This window comes from Lentinula edodes (genome assembly GCF_021015755.1).
Source record: "Lentinula edodes strain Le(Bin) 0899 ss11 chromosome Unknown C8R40scaffold_10, whole genome shotgun sequence".
Lineage (NCBI taxonomy): Eukaryota > Fungi > Basidiomycota > Agaricomycetes > Agaricales > Omphalotaceae > Lentinula > Lentinula edodes.
In genome coordinates this window covers 535,566-556,622 of record NW_025764316.1, presented here as the reverse complement: position 1 = coordinate 556,622, position 21,057 = coordinate 535,566, and the positions used below count along the sequence as shown (strand labels likewise).

General features: G+C 45.1%; 9 protein-coding genes across 9 annotated transcripts; 5 read left to right on the top strand and 4 right to left on the bottom strand.

Moving 5' to 3' along the window:
- Positions 1-2,545: 2,545 nt before the first annotated feature.
- C8R40DRAFT_1040993 (uncharacterized protein) lies at positions 2,546-2,722 on the top strand (the record flags this gene model as incomplete). The annotated part of the gene is made up of 1 exon (XM_046223966.1): positions 2,546-2,722. A coding segment is annotated over one exon (177 nt), but the record flags the coding sequence as incomplete, so codon positions are not given.
- A 149-nt stretch (positions 2,723-2,871) lies between these two features.
- Positions 2,872-3,357, bottom strand: C8R40DRAFT_1040760 (uncharacterized protein; the record flags this gene model as incomplete). The annotated part of the gene is made up of 1 exon (XM_046223940.1): positions 2,872-3,357. A coding segment is annotated over one exon (486 nt), but the record flags the coding sequence as incomplete, so codon positions are not given.
- Positions 3,358-8,736: 5,379 nt separating this feature from the next.
- C8R40DRAFT_1040661 (uncharacterized protein) lies at positions 8,737-9,321 on the bottom strand (the record flags this gene model as incomplete). Its single annotated transcript, XM_046223928.1, has 1 exon — positions 8,737-9,321. The coding sequence occupies one exon, from the start codon at positions 9,319-9,321 to the stop codon at positions 8,737-8,739; it is 585 nt and encodes a 194-aa protein (XP_046088423.1).
- Positions 9,322-9,964: 643 nt separating this feature from the next.
- Positions 9,965-11,383, bottom strand: C8R40DRAFT_1021702 (uncharacterized protein; the record flags this gene model as incomplete). Its single annotated transcript, XM_046223017.1, has 4 exons — positions 9,965-10,671; positions 10,742-11,029; positions 11,079-11,226; positions 11,279-11,383. Coding segments are annotated over 4 exons (1,248 nt in total), but the record flags the coding sequence as incomplete, so codon positions are not given.
- Positions 11,384-11,909: 526 nt separating this feature from the next.
- On the top strand, positions 11,910-12,858 carry C8R40DRAFT_1068038 (uncharacterized protein; the record flags this gene model as incomplete). Its single annotated transcript, XM_046225965.1, has 5 exons — positions 11,910-12,098; positions 12,152-12,211; positions 12,265-12,310; positions 12,394-12,515; positions 12,571-12,858. The coding sequence occupies 5 exons, from the start codon at positions 11,910-11,912 to the stop codon at positions 12,856-12,858; spliced, it is 705 nt and encodes a 234-aa protein (XP_046088421.1).
- A 185-nt stretch (positions 12,859-13,043) lies between these two features.
- Positions 13,044-13,322, top strand: C8R40DRAFT_1040761 (uncharacterized protein; the record flags this gene model as incomplete). The annotated part of the gene is made up of 1 exon (XM_046223941.1): positions 13,044-13,322. The coding sequence occupies one exon, from the start codon at positions 13,044-13,046 to the stop codon at positions 13,320-13,322; it is 279 nt and encodes a 92-aa protein (XP_046088420.1).
- A 1,747-nt stretch (positions 13,323-15,069) lies between these two features.
- C8R40DRAFT_1068037 (uncharacterized protein) lies at positions 15,070-15,850 on the bottom strand (the record flags this gene model as incomplete). The annotated part of the gene is made up of 4 exons (XM_046225964.1): positions 15,070-15,194; positions 15,227-15,566; positions 15,610-15,707; positions 15,772-15,850. The coding sequence occupies 4 exons, from the start codon at positions 15,848-15,850 to the stop codon at positions 15,070-15,072; spliced, it is 642 nt and encodes a 213-aa protein (XP_046088419.1).
- Positions 15,851-16,277: 427 nt separating this feature from the next.
- On the top strand, positions 16,278-17,276 carry C8R40DRAFT_1168663 (uncharacterized protein; the record flags this gene model as incomplete). Its single annotated transcript, XM_046231231.1, has 8 exons — positions 16,278-16,348; positions 16,399-16,538; positions 16,588-16,599; positions 16,652-16,720; positions 16,767-16,940; positions 16,993-17,022; positions 17,072-17,131; positions 17,182-17,276. The coding sequence occupies 8 exons, from the start codon at positions 16,278-16,280 to the stop codon at positions 17,274-17,276; spliced, it is 651 nt and encodes a 216-aa protein (XP_046088418.1).
- Positions 17,277-18,631: 1,355 nt separating this feature from the next.
- Positions 18,632-18,910, top strand: C8R40DRAFT_1021759 (uncharacterized protein; the record flags this gene model as incomplete). The annotated part of the gene is made up of 1 exon (XM_046223018.1): positions 18,632-18,910. A coding segment is annotated over one exon (279 nt), but the record flags the coding sequence as incomplete, so codon positions are not given.
- Positions 18,911-21,057: the final 2,147 nt, after the last annotated feature.

The following is a 21,057-nucleotide window of genomic DNA, read 5'->3' as shown; positions in this document are numbered from 1 at the left end:
CGCGGGGAGTCACGGAAACAAATCAGTAATATCCTCGTCTGTTGCCTTTCTCCATTCTTCTGATATGGGTACACCTTGATTGGGTCCCTGCGTGGTGGTAGAGCTGTGGGTCGTAGGGTTGTTCAGTATGTATTTGTAGTGTATAAAGTAGTGTTCAGCCAGCAAAATGGCCTGATAAAGGAAAAGGAAAGTTTTCACACTCTGCCCGTGTAAGGAGAATAACCGTTAGGGAAAACCAAGTCCACATTGCAGGCGTATCCGCTCTGTGGCCTATCTGGCTCTTGCTGGACTTGGGCAGCTAACCTGTTACATCTCCTGCAACAGGAAAGCCAAAACCCACGCTAGCAAGTTGTGAGCTTGCCGCACCAACGGTCTCGGGTTTTGTGTTTCAGCTAGTAGGTGGTGGTATGGTATAGGTTGTGTTTGTTATATCTCGGTATCGGAGTTGTCGGAGTCTATGACCTCCTCCCTCCAATCAGCTTCCGGAGTCATTTCTTCCCCGGTTGGGCCATGGAACATGGCTTCAAGTTCCTCCCCGATGCCCAGTGGTGTGTACGTTGGTGCTTCAGCGATTGGGCGCTGTTTTCCTGTTTTAGTGAATGCCCCACTTTCTTCCAGGAACTCTGTGAGGGCCTCAATTCCTTCCTCCGTTCCAAGTATCTCTTTCAAGCAGATATCATCCGATGCTTTCCTGAGTATGTGCCGAAAGTTGTCATATCGAGGGCAGGCACGTAATATGTGTTCGCGGGTCTGCAGATCTTCGCCACAAGGGCAGTTAATGTTCTCACCAGGTACAAACTGAGCATAGTACTCGCCTAGGAAGGCATGGCCTGTCCGACATTGTGTTAGTCGTCCGAACACTTCCCTTGGTGTTTCCTTCAGCCGCTTTGTTGGTTTTAGGGAGGGTGGGAGCTGGTTGGCAATTGCGAAACGCCCATAGGTTGAACGTGATTCCCATTTCTTCTTCCATTCTCTCTCTGCCCGCACCTTATTTAACCGCAGAGCATTTGATTGTGACCTCCCCCACATTGCCTCATTTTTCTGTTCTGTTCCCATTTTGGCTAGGAAGTCAGCACGTTCATTGCCGATTATACCTATGTGGCTCGGCACCCATGCCACTTCAACTGAATGTAATGGGTCAGAGTCCAGAAACTCCACTACTTTTCGGTAGAAGTTAGAGCAATACACTTGGCCTGGCTTGGGAGAGGTGTCGAATATTGAGTCAATGCTTGAAGCGCTATCTGTGAAGAATTGCCAGTGAGTGATAGAGTCATCTTGGGAGGACATATTTGCTGCAAGGCCCGCGGCATAGCTGAGTGCAACAATCTCCCCATCATATGCTTCTGCATGAAAGCCCAGCCCAATGCTTCGGCTGAACATTTCTATATTATTCTGATAGGCCACTAGTCCTGCACCTGCTCTCCGTATACGGCGGATGGGTTTCAAAGACCCATCTGTATATATACACAGGTTTTTTGAATGTGATTGAAGGATACTTAGCTTTGTTTTGTGTTCTTGGACTTGTTTGTGCATTCTCTTCTTCTTGTCTTCCTCTTTCCCTTTAGGTGGTGGTGGGATAAAGCGGAGTCAGTTTCCAAAGTCTGATCCCACCCTTCGCCATGGTGGTGTGGAGAAGGGAAGGAGGCGTTCGTCGCTAGAGTTGGTGAGGCGCGCAATGTTCTGGAGTTGGGTTGTGCGGTTTTCATCTTTCTTGCCCTTCCGATTTAGCTTGTAGTGGACAGCTGGGGGGCGCGATGGTGGCCTTCCTGCTCTCCATGTATTATCAAGTCTTTGTATGATGGGGTTGGATGTACTTAGCTTGTTGAATCATAATGCACAGTTTCGGTTCAAGCAATTAAGTTCCACCCGAACCGGTGGAATAGATGCCTCAATCTCCATTGCTGCTATGGGTGTAGTGCGAAAGACTGCACAGATTAGTCGTAGTCCATGGTGTTGTACCTTCTCTAGTAGTCGTTCATGTGTAATCTTCCCCGTCCACCACGCTGCGCTTGCATATGTCATGACAGGAACCACGCAGCTCTTGTACATCATACGCATGTGGTAGGGTGATAGGCCCTTGACCGTGTTTGCGAGCATTATGAGAGAGCCCACTGCTTTGCCTGCACTTCCCGCAAGAGTCTTGACATGGTGGTTGAAGAGCAACTTCCGATCAAAGTATACTCCTAACCACTGTACAACTGCCTGGGGGGCTACAACTCGTGTCAAGCCATCATCATCGTGAAATGTGATTGAGGGAGAAACATTATTGTCACGTTTGCGGCGGGTGTAATGCATAAGTTCGCGTTTATCAAAATCAAATGATAAGCCTACTTTTTTCCCCCAGGGTACAATGACCTCGATCCAAATTGCTTTCAGGATTGCTGTGTTGAGTTCGAGTGAATATGAACACACATGGAGTTTCCCATCGTCCACAAACATGAATAGGTTGGGGGGCAGTGTCTCCTGTCCGTCGGAGCCTGGTGATTGTTGGTACTTTTGTGACCTGCACTCCAGTGTCTCCAGTAGTTCCGCTGCATAGAATGCTGATAGAATCGGGGAGAGTGGTGAACCCTGTGGGGTTCCGTTAGCAACATCTTCAAGATTAGAAGTGATACCATCTACGCAGACAGCGGCTTTGCGGTCTGACAGAAAGTATTTCACAAATTGGACTATCTGTAGCGGAATGCCTTTCCTGCGAAGTTCATACAGTAAGCGATCATGATTAACAAAGTCAAAGAATCCCTTAATGTCAAAGGTGAGTGCCGATGTGACCATGTCATGGTTCCATGCTGCTTGTACGTCATTCACGAATGAGAGAATTGCGTCTGTGGTTGATAGCCCCGCACGACCCCCAAATTGTTGGGCAGGTATCAGGTTATGTGCCGATGCCATGTACTGTAACCGTCGGGCTACTATCTTCTCCAAAACCTTCCCCAGACACTCCAGGAGGGTAATGAGACGGTAAGCTCTTGGTTTTGAGTAATCTGGCTTTCTTGGTTTTCTGAGTGCGACCACAATTGCTTTGCGCCAAGCCCGTGGGTGATATCCTGCACGAAGACATTGCCTATAAAGTGCTGTCATAACGTTACGTTGCGACTGGAAGGCCCACTTCACCTGACGGTATGACTGTTGTGAGAAGCCTGGTGCCGAGGTGTTGGATGTATCTTTTATTGCCTCAGCCACTTCTGTCTCTGTGACTTCCTGGTAGGGGAGATCACCTGGTAGTGTATCTGTGATGTTAATTGGGTACTCATCTGGTAATGCAGGGGGTGGTTGGTATAGCTTATCGCGTAGAGCCTTGCACTTCTCGGCATGTGTTGTAGCTGGTAGTTGACCTGGCCGTTCTATAGCTGGCATTGGGTACTGCCTCCCGCCCTTGGACCACTTCCGAAAGCTGTAGATATCCTCTGGATGTGCTTCCTCAACTGTTCTGACTGCCCACTCCTGTTTCTTCCACTTCGTGAGCCGGTGGAAATGGTTCTTTTCATGTTTGGCGGATTTCTCCAGCCATTCATTTGAGAAGCCGTTTTCCATTCAGTTGTGGCGACGGACACGTTCTGCAACCTGAACCCGATTCAGAGCCTCTGCACATGCCCCATCCCACCAGGGCTTGGCTCTTGTGCTCGGGACACACAATGGGTCATGTGCGACGTTGGTTCTCGGACGTGGTGCAGCCCACATATTGCCCATATGTGCTTGAGGCAACGAATGGATATTACCAAATTTCTTTTGGCTTGCGTGCTGATGCCGATGGCTTCATTGCCTCTTGGAATGCGAACTTCTCGAAATCTGAGCTGAGGAGTTATCACGGTATCCACATCAGGCAGGGGGATTTTTGAACAGGGCTGAGGATCTAAAGCATGTCAGGGAGAGTAGCCATAGTTCCGATTCTATGATAACAAATGATGATGTATACGACGAAAATGTTATTAGAATCCTTTCTTGGAATGTTCATGGTGATTTCTCTGTCAAAATGCTCAGCCCTGAATTTCGAAACATGCTTTTACAATATGATATAGTACTCATTCAAGAAACACACTTATGTACTGAGGAAGAAGAAGCATTACTCAAACTCGATGGTTTTAACTTCTTTGTACAATCACGTACCACTGCCAGGAAGTGGGAGAAGCAGCATGGGGGGTCTGTGCTTTTGTTCGGAAAGGAATAGCAGTGTCAAAGTCGAAGCTTTCATCAGCAGACATTCTCGTGCTTGATTTTGGTAGACTATGGGTTATTAATGCATACATCTTGCCTGCACTATCTCGATATATACATTTCACAGATGTATCTCCCGAAGAAAAGTTATTTGAGACAATACGATTATGTGCATTGGTGGACATGTCAAAAAAGACTGTTGTGGCTACTGATGCAAATGGGCGGACTTCTTCGAGGGTGCCTACTGATACACACCTGACACGAATATCACAAGACAAGGAAACCAATGCAAGGGGTCTGCGTATCTTACAATTATGCGATGAGATGAACTTGGCAATTGTGAATGGCACGGAATTGGAATCTCCACATCGGGGGTCTTACACGTCCCACCAACACAATGGCAAAGCTGTGGTAGACTACATTCTAGTATCACAAGCACTGTGCACATTGATCAAAAATCTGAGCATTGAGGTCCGACCAGTGTCAAAGAAAGACCAATGGTCAGACCACTCGAAACTCTCATTGGTGATTTCACCAGAGATTTGCACTGATCTGCAAAACCTGGATATTCGGCTAAGGGTCCGAAAGCAGTTGAAAGCATTTCCCAGCAGTGAAAGCACTCAGAGCAGCCTGCTCTCAGTGCTTTCGGTACTGGGATCTGCTGGGATCTGCTCTCAGCCCTTAGCCGAATATCCATGTTTTGCAGATGGCATCATGACGGCAAATCAATCCACTCAACAAAAGAATCCGCTTTCAATTCCAGTACATGATGAAAGGACTGACATCATCTATAACGAGGTGCTGCAGAGTGCAAAACCTCCACACCAGTTGCTCCGTGATTTTTATGGTCCTGTTTACTATGACAAAAATCCAATCTCTGTGTATACTGATGGTTCATGCTTGGATAATGGGAAAGAAAGTGCAAGAGCTGGATCAGGAATATGCTTTGGGCTACGGTCCAACCAGAACATTAGCCTCAGAGTACCAGGCCCAGGAGACCCCACAAATAATAGAGCCGAAGCATACGCTGTCCTGATGTTATTGTTAAATGTTGACCCTAAACGTGCACTGAACATCTACTGTGATTCAACATATGTCATCCGAGAATGCTGCTATTGGGCAGGCCAACATCTATCTACGGGATGGAAGATGTCAAATGGAGACCTATTGAAAGACATTTGCTTATTACTAAAATATTGTCTGGCTCTCACCCGCTTTATATGGGTTAAAGGACATAGTGGCATTCCGCAAAATGAACTGGCAGATGAATTGGCAAAAACAGGTTGCACAAAAAGGATTCCAAGGGATTATACCTGCCTAATTACTGCACCATGGGAGTGTAACCCAGGAAACAAGTTAGCAATTGATGTTCAGAAAGTCACCACTGACCTACCAGAGCATGCTGAACCAGGAGCAATGAATGCTACTCCAACAATCTTAACAGTGGAAAGTGGTCATCGCGGAAGGTCAAAAGTTGGAAAAATCCGTCATGAAAACCTTGTCAAATTGCGCAATTGTAAGACTAATGCTCAATTCTGGATGTTATATAAGTCATGGCTAGATCCAAAAGCAAAAGACTTTGAGCTTTCACTCAATCACCTATATACAGAGTTTAAGACAAGGTTGAATTCACCTTTGGTCCCATCATTGCAGTTGAATCACAATCACCTGTCATATCTAAAGCACCTAGAAGCAATGCTACCAGAAACCAACTTGGACCCAACAGAGCAGGGGTTTTTTAGCTGCCCAATTCAAGAAGATGAAGTAGCTGAAGCCAAGGAACACATACTTCAATGTAACCTGAACAGTGCCATGGGCTCCGATCGCATATCATACAAGGAAATTATGGACATCCCCAATGAGAATATAGTCTCATTTCTCAATCACTGTGTTGTAAACAAGACTGCACCCTCGCAATGGCTTTATGCAATAGTGATTGGTATTCTAAAACCAGGGAAGAATGCTTCAGACCCAAGTGGCTACCGCCTCATTGTATTAGAATGTTGTTTTGCAAAATTGTTGGCCTACATTATTGACCGTAGGATAAGGTCTTATTCAGATCTAAAGCAATTAATACCTGATTCACAAAATGGCTTCAGACCTACATACCGAACAACTAACAACCCACTAATTTTGAGGACTATGGTGGATAAGGCTGAAGCTCTGGGCAACCCACTATATTTTGCATATATGGACTGGACAAATGCATTTCCCTCCACTGATAGATCTGTAATGTGGATTAAATTATTCTCAATGGGAGTGAAAGGTCCAATGATTGACTGGATATGTATGCTCTATGCAAAAATTGCTTATGTTGTCAGAGTTTGTGGCTCTCACTCTGAACCTTTTGGCGGTAATATGGGGGTCATTACAGGCAGTCCGGACTCACCAAACTTGTTTAATCTGGTTGTTGCAGATTTTAAAGTGACTGAACACCCAACAGATGTGGTTCTTCATGATATGTATGTCAACCACATGTTGCAAGCAGATGACACAGGAATGGCTGGGACAACACCATCTAGCATTCAATCTAAGCTTAGACAATTTGAAGCATATGCATCCTTCACAGGTTTTGAGGTATCTGTGCCTAAATGTATGATTGCAGTATTTGGAAAGGAAGTTGTCACTGACACTGTTTTCATGCTACATGACAAACCTTTGCAAAAGAAGAAGAAACTGAAATATATTGGGGTACATCATCAGACTGGTCGAGGAAGCATATACAAAGACAACTATCAGGTACTTGCAGATAAGGCTAAGAATGCTGCAGGTGCAGTCCTTCATGCTAAGGCTTTTGTAGGCAGTGACATGCCAATAAGGGATATGATTACGATGTACTGGGCTAGAATTGACCCATATTTGAAAAGTGGTGCCGAGTTCATTATGGATGTGGTTGCATCTCATAGAGACCAATTAGAGGAAGTACAACATTATTTCTTACGGAGGGTTCTCTCTTTACAAAAACGATCATCAACCCAGATTCTGTTCACCGGAACGGGAGTGATGCCAATCCGCTATCGAAGAATTATTCTTTTCTTCAAGAACATGCAGTACCTGGTCAATTTACCACATCATCATCTCGCATGGAAAGCATTCAGAGAAGCTTACTCTTTGGCTCAAAATGGACACACATCAATAATTTTGGAGGCATGCAGAGTACTTGACAGCCTGCCAATTCCATTCACTTAGAACATTCCAGAGTTTGAGGATATCACTACTGCATACCTGAATGATCTAATCACTGGCATTCAAAATTCCATGGAGAAGACTCTACAAAAGGCTGTGATATCTTGTCCCAGAACAATGGACACTCTGAAAGAACGAAAGGAGTATGACCGGAAACAGAAAAAGATGGTCTTTAAAGCTCTGACTTTTCGACACTATTTGAATGTCCCAACAGGTTCACATCGGAAAGCACTGATCCACATTGTGACTGGCAATCACCAGCTTGCTGTGGAACGGTTGCGCTGGGATGAGAGAAACAGACCTCGAATAATCAGAGAGCTCCGGTTGTGCCGTCTTTGTAAAGGCTCAGTCAAGGATCCTGCCCATGTTTTATTTGAATGTAAGGGCAGTCTTGAATTGATCAAATTAAGGGAGACTTTCATGCACAAAGTAACCCTGGGACTTCCACAATATGCAAAATTCTATCCAGATGCATGGATGCTGTTCCGCACCTTATTGGCTGATACAAGAATCACGGAATTGTTTGCAAAGTTGGCATATGATGTTTTAGAAGTTGTATATGGGGTTGAAATCTTTGTCCCATCTTGATGCAAAGGTTGCTTGCATGCATTGTCGAGACGGGGAAGACCGTGCACGTCTCACGAGGTTTTTTTCCTGCTTTTTCCTCATCAAGTGTGAGAGTGGCATTATCGCCCCCCCGTCTTAGAAATGTGTGTTCCAATACTGTAATCTAAGTAGAGATTGTACAGTATGGTAAACTGGTCGTTCGGGAATCGGACCTCGCCAGTATAATTTAACTATCCTATCCTATCCTATCCATGGCAATATTTCATTCTATAACGTGACAAAAGAGATTGGATATGTGCCGCAGAGTTTGCTGAAAGCCTTGCAATCCATGCAATGTGACCGGATTCAGCATCTATCCCTTGATATCTTTTACAAGGGACCCACCACCATTGATGATGAGCTAGAGAGCGAAGAGCCTTTTAAATGGAAGACTCTCAGTAGGTTCCTTGGCGAAAAGCAAAACCTCCATGACGTTCACTTCAATTACTGGCTTGACGAGAATTATGATGGAGATCTTGCATACTATCACACAGAAGATGTTCATTACTACTTTTCTTCACTTCTTCTTAAACAAACTTCTGTACATTTTTCTGCCGCTAGGTGTTCTTTAATTTCTTATGTACCACCCTGTTCATGCAGTTTACAGAACTTCTTCGGCGAGTAGATGCAAATGTAGCTGCCGGTGTTGCCAGTAAAACATCCACATTCAGACACTTTTTGGACACGTCAGTTGATCACCACATCTTGTTTGTGGTTGCGATGAACCACTTCTATCCCCTTCCACACAATCCTACAAAATCATATATCTGACTAGGTTTACCTATCTTTTTACAAACGGTTGTTGTCTTTCATTTTATGAATTTTCAACCGGTTCCAGACAGACAAAAAAACACGGGTATAGATAATTGCATTCACCTGACCCATATAACTGACTGACTTTCGAATTCTTCCCAGTCCGCTATTACCACACTCTGCTGCGCTGGAGTTGATTCTTGCTAGAGTAGAATCCACCTCCATGTAACTTTTGAGAAATGAAGAGCTTGAACACCGTGAATGCCCATATGCGTGGAACCCATCTATCGTGAATTTTGTGTCTGCAAAGAATTCTGGCTCTCGCGTCATGCAGTATGGGCCCAATGCACAGGCGAAATCATATATTACGCGTTTTGGTGCTCGCTTCCACCTGGTGACCATTGCGGAGAACACGTCATTCCTCCCCTCACTTTCTGGGATGCAATGGAATCCATAGGCTATGCTATGTGTACACCAGCACACCATGATCCCACCGGTAAGTCGTTTTTTGCCATATGTGTCATAGTACTTCAAGCAAGCCCCACCACGTTCAGAGTTCGCATCAGCTTGCCCATCTTTCTGAATTTCTGGGTACTTGGGCCATCTGCGGACTTGCGACATTCCGTAACAGCACCCTGACTATGCTTCGTTGAGTATATACATTCATTCAACTTAATGTATTGCTTACCTCCTCCCAGCTCTCGTTTCCTATCTCTGCTGCTTCTAACAGGGGGATAGGACTGGTTACGCCTTCCAAGACTCTCTTCAACACCTCATATCCACGCTCATACATCCACTCGCAAAGCCCCAGATCCAAGATCCGTTGATTGCTTGGCTTCCCCTGCTCCTTCTGGATGATATGGAACATGGATGGGAGACAATGTAACGCTGATGCTGTGTCCTTATCTGGATGTTCTATGAATGCATGTAGCGCTTTCAATGATGTGACATTAATAGTCTGAAGCGCAGATTCTTCTGCGCTTATCTGAAATGACAATTAGCTTACGCTCTCATGTTCTACCGATTCGGCGAAATTAGAACATACCATCTGGAAGAAAGCTTTATATTCTCTCTGTGGTTTCCACCTTCCGCTCTTGTCCAGCACTTTATCCCCCAAATGCTCATCAAACACCACTGCCAAGGTCTTGTTCACGCAACGAAGGCTTTCCAAAATACCTGGATATTCCCTCTGTCTCTCTTCTGCAGCCCCTTGCTCTTTCTCGTCATTACCACAGCCCAAACCCCCTTTTGCAATCCAGTGGTGTAAGTGTTTACGCGCAACACTATCTTCAAGCCACTCCTTTCTTTTTGTCACAGTACGTGGACGAATAGGTGAATCTGCATCTACTGCCGTAGGTGGTCTCAGACCAGCCCTGAGCTGTTTCCTCGCATAGGCCAGAGTTACCCCATCCCAAATGACATTCTCGGGTGCTTTGCCACAACACTCACACCACTTATCTCCTTCGAAGTTTATCAATTGAGCATAAGCAAACCAAGCTGCGCGGAAAGTATCGTTGCCCACAAAAGGTAAGGAATTGTCTTCAGCTTGATACCTTCGACTAATCTGTTGCACCCAGGCATCAAACGGTGTCTCAGAAGAAGTGAATGCACTGGTGTATTCATCCAGTAGCTCATGCGTGAAAAGCAGAGAATTATTGAGATTGAATAAACCCAGGGATCGTGTTTCTGGACCGACATAGCGCCTTTCACAAGATGAACACTTCTGAAGCTCAATATTGGCCCGTACAGCTTTACTCAGAGTGTACACAGTACAATTCCGTAGGAACGTAGGCGGACTGTCATCATACATTTGTTGGCCTCCATCACGACAAGTGCAAGATCCTTCACCCCCCTGTATGGATACTGTCTCAGGAACTTGACGGAGTGGTGGAGGACGAAGATATAGTTTCACGTCTGATTCGAGTTCGCACCATTTGGGTGGCAGTACGAGTTTGAAAGATATAGCATGATCTTGCTTCTTTGACACCTGGTCTGCTGTAAAACGGTAAGATATTTATTATTATCAACTAAGACGACTTACTAAGGTTCATCCCCTCAATCTCCTCCCTTGTCTCCTCTAGTTCGTCATCGCTATCAATTTCCTGTATTCCCTTCTTCAAGAACTGCTTTGCTGCTATGATGTGGATGCATTGGGTACCATCTCGCTGACACCGCCAAAGACCATCGCCCTCATCGCGACCTTCATGAACTACGATAGCTTGACCATGCAAACTCAAACCGCTTCCGTTTTTTGCCACTGAGAAACGATGTATAACCTGTCCACTGCTTCCTGCCTCTTGGTGAAAAAGTACAGTCCTAACTGGTCGTTCTAGTCAATGACTATCAATAATGCTTCTCATCATATATGAAGCTCCTACCTGGCACACGCTCTTCAATCTGTTGATCAGACACCATATATTTGCAAAAGTACCGTTGGTGGATGCAGTTGTGATCACCCTGCCCACACATACAAACAGGAATCAAGTCCGGTCCTTGCTGGGCTGCCTCAAAATGGAACCATTGTCGCTTTTTAGCAAAGTTAGTCATCCAAAAAATTGAGGCTTGGTGGAATGCTCACTGTTCCCTCTTTCTTCTTTGCAGACCATCCTTGCACCACATATAAGCTTCCACCTATCGGCAAGAAGGCCACAACGTTCCGCTCCACAGCATCACAGTACGCTTCATCTGCATCACCTTCTACCACAGATTCTTCCGCACTGTTTCCAATCTCAGGCTCCTGAAACTGAGCGTGGTTGCTTCGATCCATATCTGGATTGAACATCACGATATCGGGGTCCAAAATGAAATCTGCCTGCTCCGCAATCTCGGGCTCTGAAAAGGAACCCTCTTCCAAGGGAGTGGAGGCTGAATCCTGCGTGTATGAGGATGCTTCAGGCTGTAGTGGCAAGGTTCGTCTTCTGGAATTTTGTACTCGATGGCCTCCTGATGCCATTACATTTCGGCGCATTTTTCCTCTCTTAACCGGACTAGTACTTGGTCCGGCATTGGCGTGAGCAATGCGAAAGGGATACGAGCTTCCTGTGGAGTTTTTTACCACATTCCGTCGCAAAGAAACTGGACTTTCATCCGGCATGGGTAAGAAATCAGACTAGGGCAAGATATGAGAGCGGTTGCTTCAAATTTCAAAGATGATGACATAAATAGCCTAGATTGTCCGCACCACCCTGTGCTCTCTCATCTCTGCCACCATGACACATAGCCACAAGAAGAAATCCCGCTCCTCACCTCGGAAACCCAAAACACCTACTGCTGTAGTGAAAAATGTCACTACGGTTTCTCAAAAGACCAAAGGAGCTCCTCGTTACTGCAAAACATGTCCAGGCCACCCATTAAGAGCTTCAATTGAGTGCCAGCATAGTGCTATTTGGCGGAAGGCAGTATGTTTCGAATTTTCAGTTTCCCGTGAATCGAAAACCAACCATCCTTGCAGAATGCTTCCTCCAGGACTCAGGAAATTTCCAATGGTAACAACACTGATCAACAATCTGCAGTAGGTGGTTTTTATCTTGCAACAAAGTTACGCTTTCATGACTTGCTTGCTAGACCACTCCGGGCGATATTCTTGGACTTCTCCCACAAGCCCCGCCATGTACCCCAACTCAAGGGCATACTGAACGCTCATCTAGAGTAGGCATCACATAACAGACTAAGAATGTGACTTATATTTGTTAGATTTGCAGTATGAATCCAATGGAATTCTGGGCCTTTCTCGTCCAAAGACCACACTGCCCACCGGTGCTAGATCCGAGTCCGAGCATGAGCCATTGCCGGGCTCAGGGCGTAACCCTGACAAAGTATGTTCAATGTTTAAAACTCAATCTATACGCATTATGATTCATTGACATCTAGGAGTTGCCCTTTCCTTTGGATCCGGCACTTCAGATCACAGATATCATGTCGGCTGTTCACCGCAGTCATGGTCCATTATCATCGCCAGTTGTGTCTACATATGCTGCCAGTCCCAGCATTCACAGCAGTGGACGTGGTCCATTATCATCACCAGGATCTGGTTTGGTAGCAGCTAACAGATTGCGAGTGCGTGTTTCTAAAGATAATGCAACCTATGGCTGGGTTGAAGGGGCGGGCCGTGGCCAGTTTCCTTTAGGCGAGGCACTTTGCAACTTAACCGTCATTTGAACATTGTGACTGATTAGAACAGTAGAACTTGTGCGACCACGCGAACTGCCACCTCCTCGCTCAACAACTGATGAGCAGGGTCAGCGTTTCCGTCGTCTCATGCCCAATGTTATTGCTGCGGTATGTTTTCTCTAATGTACCTCTCTGTTTTAAATAAAGTTGATGACATTAATTAGTGTGAATGAATGGCATCGGAAAGCAATTGTTGGGTTTATATCGCAGGCCAGCACCCCAATGCTAGGATTCCTTTCTTGCATTTTGCTTCAAACCGCTTGAGACTTGAAGCACCATCTGTCCTCGATGAACTTCATGGCAGTGCAGATCATCTTTTTACCTCTCTTCTCAGCTCCCGTCGCCAAGAGGCGGCCGAACTTACTGACAAACTGTTACTAGCTCAAAATCGGATCAAGGAGCTGGAGTCTGAAAAAGTCGCATGGGAGCAGGCCAATGGGAGTCTCAATTAAGTGTTTGTATTTATTGTCCAAGCTATAGTGTAAGATTATTGCATGTGGCTACAAACTCGCTGTTTTGTGTATGCACTTCAGGCTTCAAAGTCTGTTCGGGGCTTGCCTTTGGCTCACCCTGTGTTTTTTCTCTTGCGTCCTCGGAATTTTTTAAAATAGAGTGACAAAGTTCTTGGGTGGTATTTCTCTGAAGAGTGAGAGTTGGCAGTCGTTCGTAAAATTGTCTCAGTAGTGAAATAGAGGCAGAGATACCTGCAGGCACCTATGAGCGCCTACGGAAGTTTGGAGAGCAGGAGTCCAATACACCATCACTCATTAAGTAGCTTCTGGTAGTCAAGTCAATCTCAACGCCCATTCCGAATTCATACAACCTTAGGGTCCCATAAGTGCGAAATTTGAAATGACCATTCCCACCCATTTTCAGGGGTCCTTGTTCCGAGGAAATGTGACTGACGGTTTTGTCAGTGCAATTTGAGTGATGCAGCAAAATGCTTTTATAGAGGAATATGACTGCTATGTAGCTTCATACGCAGACTGAGTAGCTTCCCAGCAAGCCACCGAGCTAGTTCCCAGTAAATCCAACCAGGGAAGTGGCATCGGAATGATTAATGTGTCGAAATTGGGCAAACCTTGGTGCTCTCCTGCCAAGTTTGGTTTCCAAGATTGCCTTCTCCAGCCTTCATCGAAATGTTCAAATGACTGATCCACATATGAAGCCTTATGCACAATTTTATGCAACCCTTGCTACTCAGGCAGTGCTAAGTCAGTACTTGTGCTTGACAAGCTTTGCCGTACTGGGTCACTTATACTTTGGTCAGTTGTGGCACCTCATCTTAGCTAGAATCATAATCCAGGAATAACTCACTTCATTGGACTTGATATTATATGATCTATCAAATCAAAACCCGAGATAGTATTCAGAGCTGTTGAATGAGGATAATAGTATATAGTCTACATACTCTAATATACCCACTGAGGTCAACAGAAAATTGACCACTTTTGTATTGAAACCGTGCTCAAGAAGGATATAATTTTACGGGGAACAATCAAAGGCAACAAGGCACTAGAATTCGACGCAAACTCAACATATTTTACTGGAAAAGAATTGAGGACAGCATCCAGGATCTCCTTCGTTGTAGGTCCTATGATTTTCAATGTATGCACATGCATATAAGGCGAGAGAGATGACCTTACTACATGCATATTAGGAGTGAAAGACAGATACCGTGAAAGATGACCTTTCATTATCCGAGAACGACAGTGTTGTTCTATAAACCCTTTGTTGCTGTATGTGTTCATTTTATTCGCTGGTACTAACACACATAAAATGTATACCAGGCATAGAGACACCATGTCAACATTGGTGATGCTTTTGAGTTGGTCTAATGCATGGGATATCCACCCTTGCTAAATATTGCTTTGTGTTTGCAGACGACACAAAAAAATACAACGGGCATACCAGTGAAATTACATTTAACTCACTGCCACTGGTGATATGATTAGATACTCTTACCAAGTCTAACATGACTACAGAAGGAGACCAGTTGCACACTTGCAAAACTGGGATAAGGACATCTGTTTTTGCCAAAATACACATTACCGAGTCCGAAATGAAACGTTTGCAAAAATTCCACAGATGGCACAAAAAATACAATGGACAGGTCGTGAAAATTATCATAACTCACTGGTGGCATTACGAGATTCTCATCCTAGTCTAATATGATTAAGGAAGAATCTCATTATACATTCAGAAAACTGGGTCAGGATTTTGGCAACTGTTGGCGACCATTGGCGACCTTTCAGCGCTAAAGTAGGTGCACTTGACACTCAAACCCAATGAGATTGTGAAAATAGGTATTTCAATAAAATAATCTATTTTGTAAGAAAAGTCAAGCAGGCCACACCTTTCCCTATCTGCTTCTGCATTATACAAGCTTCAAAGTACATAAGTTTGAAGTCTACTTGTTTCTCCGGCAGCTGTCGAAGAAGCAAGTGACTAATCTCAGAAGCCAACTTTTCACCAGCGTCTACATGTGATTTGTACCGTCTCAGTTCCATAAAATCATCTGAGGGGAGGGTATCCCAGAAGCGTACTCCTCCAAATTCACGCTCCCATAACTGATATCGTTCATATAGCACTGCGAACTGATTATACAGCGAGGCAAACTCTGGTGAGCGTTTCTGGCGGAGCATCTGGTGTAAGTGAAATTGTACATCTAGGGAAGTTGACGAGGTCTTCGAATACTATTAGGCCGGACTAAAATATTAAGGCCTGAAAGAAACAAACCTGTGAGCTATTGATTCGTGGCTGTTCGAATGGCTTCAAGGTCCTGTTCTTGGTTTCCTTACTAGGTAGATTAGTGTCAATATCCGTTGGGGATATAGCTTGTGAATTTGGTCTGATAGTTACTCTGAGTGTCCTGCTTATAGGATTTTGCAGAGGACATACGTTTCTGAATAAGCTTGATTTTTAGTGCTTCGGTGACTACGATACCAATTTTTGCCTTGCTGATTGTGTTTGGCTGCATTTCTAGATGGTCCTTAGTCAATGATGAATGTCTGACACAAATGAAAAGGGGACCTTCGGTAGTATGCTTGATGTTTGGTGAGCTTCGCGGGGGGCTGAGAGCATCCAAAGTCAGTCGACATGCTGGAGGCAATCCTCACACCTGAAGCTAATTTCTATTATGGATTGTTCTTAATCTGAGAAGAAAGATCGGAATATTTCGAAATCTGATAAGCACAGGAGTGAGAGGTATTCCGTCGCTGACCAAGTAAGACGTCGGGGTTGCATGTGTACACCGGACAATGATGACCAAATCAGGTGAAGTGGACTGGGTTACAACTCAACATATACCCACGTACCAAGAAACAAGACATTCATTACATCAAGATCGAAGGAAAAAACCCAATTGTCATCCATCTCCAACATCCGCCATGTTGAGCACCACCAAGATGTCCAAAATAAAGGCAATAGCCCCCGAGTCTCTGTCGTCGCAGGAAATGATTACATGTGAGCTGGAATTGTAGGTCCTCATCAGTGGACTGACCGCACCCAACTATTCAGATATTTCAGATCTCATAAACGCAAGACCAGAACAAAAAAGCCCAACGTCCAGGACCTCATTGGTGAGAAGCTGGCAAAGAGCAAAACGCTGCATGAGCAGCGAGTGATTGTGCAAGCAAAGCTTGACTTGCTTCATAAATTCAAACAATGTGAATCGTCATCACCTTGCAGCTGGCATATAACTCACCTAAATCTTAGCTCACCGGCAATGTTTGTGTCACGGCCATGACATTGGACTCGAGATATTAATTCTTACCACTAGATGCTGGCCCTTCAAATGCAACAGTAAACCCTCAGGAAGAAAGAGGACAAAACGCTTCAAATAGTGATGGTCAGTTTCGGTCTTCTCGTATGAGCTTGTTATTCACAGTAAACAGAATCGGACCTCACCGACATTGACGAAGAAGATCAAACTGTTACCACTGGCAAGCATAATATCAAAGACTCTTCAAAGCATGCCATTAGGAATGGTAGAAGAGGTATAGAGAAACAGGGGCAACTATCAGAGGCACCGACCAAGGCACATATTGACATTGAGAGAGCTGAGTATGGTGAGCGCCAAAGACGATACAAAGATATTCAAATTTCTGATGTTCTCTTAAGCTTTTATCACCGAAACCGACCAGAAAGCTGGTAAGTAATTCCTATGTTATTGCTATGGTCCTTTTTCAAGATGCTCTAGCGTTGATTGGTTCATCTACTGAGCCGAGGATCGGCGATCCAAAGGAAATTCAAGCCACTGGTCAGTAAGATGCATTCTACAACATAATAATTAGTGACCTCATGACACAGAAATGAAAGCTGCATACGTCGATAAAGGATCCTCTCAAACTCAGGACACACAAAATCTTGTCGATAGCGAGAAGCCTGTGGGCATGGGTGAGTAATCAGCTTGATGGAAAAGAACTAATTGTCATATGCATGCAATTCATCCCATACGCTTCCCGGCCCGGCCCGGAGCGGCCGGACTTCGGAATAATAACCTTGTGACCATCATTGTATTTATTTATTGTTCCGAGCTTTCATCGAGGTCTTCTGACTGTATCTGGGATGTATATAAGCTAGAATACTTTGTACGTTGTAGTCAAGCTTGAAATCAAGTGTACCATCCTATCCTAGTCTTTAATATCTTCTTTACCCTTTGCTTCCGGACTCCCGGATCATCAGGAACCCCACTAGGCTGCTCATCTTGACATTATATCCTTGCCATTATATTCCCGGGGACACCAACAGTGTGTGAAGGGTGTTGCTAATAGCTTCACCGACGTCCCACTCCCAGTGTGTACTACAGGCCAATACTCAGTTCCGGACCTCGGAGTTATCCCGGGCCATTCCCGGGCCAGATCCGGCCTCAGAACCTCTATAGCTATTGACCTGTAGGCACGGTCTTGTCACTAATGCTTAGTCGTTAAGAGATATGCACACTGTGACTGCCCAGGAAAACGAGGTGCAAGTAGACAAGTCCACTGAGAACAGGGATGGGGATGGGGATGGAGCCCTTGGAGCACTGGACTCGAAAGGTACGGGTTAGCGAAGCAATTGAAATGATATATGTATACCTACCAATTGACAGGGGAACGTACTGCCATTGCCGGGCCAAAAAAAAGGAAGCCAGCAGAAGGTACCACGGGACTCACTACTACGGGCGAGGGTCCTGCAAAGAAGTCGAGGAAATCTTCTCGCCCAGGCCCAGGAAAAAACTCAAAGGAAATGAAGAGTCGGACTGACAGCGGCACAGAGGAGCAAATGTCAGAGGTTGCCGAAGATGGTAAATTCAATGAAGATAATGATTTGGATGACGACGATACCATCATCAACCTCGTAGGCCCAAGGCATCCTGACGAAAAGATGGGTAAGCGACTGAATGATTTCTGGGTGTTTTGCTGCTCAAGATTGCTTAGCTGATTTCAACAAACGAAGAGCGAAGATGGATCAACTCCAAGGTAAGACTCACTTTATTACTCGATTTATTGTTAAGACCATTGCTTCTGTAGCCAAGGCCCGTAAAGAATTCCGACTTTTCCATGAATACCCCATTGGAGGAAAAATCAGCCCAAGGATTCGTCGGCTGAGCCAGGAAGTACCATGGTTCATCCCAGAGGGCGGAACTATGAGCAGAGAGTTGTCGGTAAAACTTCTTACAAGTGGGCAAGGTAATATATTGTGCCCATATCATGCAGTAAAGGACAAGGCAACCAGGGTGCATGACGAAGATGGGAAACATGGAACTCGGGACCCCAGCCTCACTGGTGTCCCTAAGAGACCCACGAAAGCGAAATCTCATGCAGGAAATCCACCAGATGGGTACATGCATTGCGGATGTGAGCTGGATTTAGTTTTACTAGAATTTTATTATTGGAAGACAGGGAGAATCTATTCGCCGACTCTGGAGATATGGGAGACGTGGAAAAATGAGCAGATGAACCCAAGAGTGCGAGCTTTTGTTTATGGGGACTGGGAGAAAAAAACGGGGTTGAAGTTGGAAAAGATGTGGACACGAAAGCCTAATAATAACGTTGGTGGCCGCAGGGCTCTAACGATAATCAGGTCTGAGGCCGAGGTGTTAGAGGACCAGATTAAAACCTTACAGGCACGTAGAGATGCGCTTGAACAGCCAGAGGAGGAGGAAAAGTCTTTATTGTAGTGCTTGGACTTGTTTGTTTGTAGCGCTTCAGCTCGAAACTGTCACATTGCTTGCAATTTTGCGATTTGTTTGGTAAGGTTTGGCTGAAGCATCTGCACTACTGTCACATGTCTGGTATCTGGTAATTGCCAGAATAACCTGCGCTGACCTGCAAACTTCAGCGGGATCTCCCAAGTCCCATAGATGAGGTGGTGAGTATAACGTATTTACACTGTAAGTGATGGTAGGTACTTGAAATAATTATAAAGATTTATAAAAAGTTTCCATCCGTCGCACTAGGTTCTTATTGGTAAATGGTTAGACTGTTCAAAATAATCACTTACTTTCTGCAAGAAGTTCCGTACGGTGATGGTTTGTTGGGTAAGGGATGGAAAAGCGTACAAATAAGCTGTGAAGCCACTGGGCAATTTGGTTGTGGGAAATCCAGCGGCGCATTTGGTAGAGGTCATCATCAGTGACGTGGCAGAGAGCATTTTTGGATTGAAGCTCGGGCGAGGTTATTGCGAATGCAATAAGCATGGGAAGATGTTTGTGTGTATATGGGGCAAACTGTCGATCACTTGAGATAAACTGTTTGGGTTCGAAATCGTTGCTGGAAGGACTGGGAAAGGCAGCACTTATGAGTGCTGTATGTGCCCGATACATTGGAGGGAAGCTGGATGGCAGGAACGCGCAGTGAGCATATCTTTCTTGAGCTCTAATTATGGCAAACTACAATAAATCAGATACAAGAAGTGTGAAAGAGGGCAAAAGCTCACCGCAAGGTACACTAGTTTGAAGCAGCTATCCTTGTCAGCCGCTGAAAAAGTGCCTAAACTATTCTTGCTGACGTAGTGCTCTGCAATGAGGCAGTAAAGGCAAGCCAGACGTCGAAGATGAGTAATAGTCCTAGTGTAGACAGTGATTTCGAGAGCAGTCATTGCACTGGTTCCAGAGGGAGCCTGGGCAAGCTGAGCAGTCGCTTTGAAATAATTTTGGAAAGTCCTCAAGTCAACAACCAATTCAGAAGCATACCTGATGGGCGTCGGTCCGATTTCTCATTGCATCACATTCTTGGATTTCGCCGCCTCCTTGTAAACATGGCTAGTGTCGTTCCAACTTCCATTACTCAGCATCATTGTCTTGATTCAGCAGCAGAGCGACTGAGTGGTTGTGCTGAACTGGTTGCCATGATCTTGAAGAACATGAACGAAAATTTATCCGACGGTTCGCGTGCCAATGACTGGAAGGATGTACGAGGGTTGATGTCTTTGTCAAAGATATGGTGGCTCACTGGGCATGAAATTCTCTTTCAAACTCGAGTTGTTGGGAGCAAACGACAAATACACAAGCTCTCTGATTTCACGAGGGCATCCAATGGCATGTATCGAAAGATGTGGAAGGTCTTGATATACAACGTAAGTGAATCGAACTGGAGAAGGCTGGGAGAAAAGAGTGCTTGGTGGACCGATCCGTGGATGCTGGCGGCGCTCAAAAATCTAGATCTTTCGGGAATTGAAGAAGTTAGGGTCTGTGGAGGGTCCTGCGAGAGCAACGGCTCAGATGTTCACAGAAGCCTGGATCCTTTGTACACGATGTTTCGAAGGATGCCCCTACTGCACAGGGTAGACTGTACAAATTCGAACTTCCACACCGATCATGCCCATCAGCTCATCAGCATGGCACAGTTCGTAGTGCCTGTGGCAGAGGAGGGGGAGAGAGAGGTGTCATTTCGAGGATGGAGAATTTCGCACTTTCAAAAGCCAGATCTGACGATAGACCCAATCTTCCCATTGAAGCTGAGGCCTTCAAAATTGAATTGTACAGGTGCTCTTTTCAATCAGCTTGGAGCCTCCTTCGCTATTGATTGTCATATGGTCAAGGAGGTTGTACTTACAGTTGGGGGAATTTTTGATCTGGAGAGCATTGAAACTGGTATTGAATACTTTGACGGACTAGAAAAAATGGAAAGTAAGTTTCTAATCAAAAATAATGGATATATAGTTGACTCACATTGAACCCAAGTACGTATGCTGATAGACAAC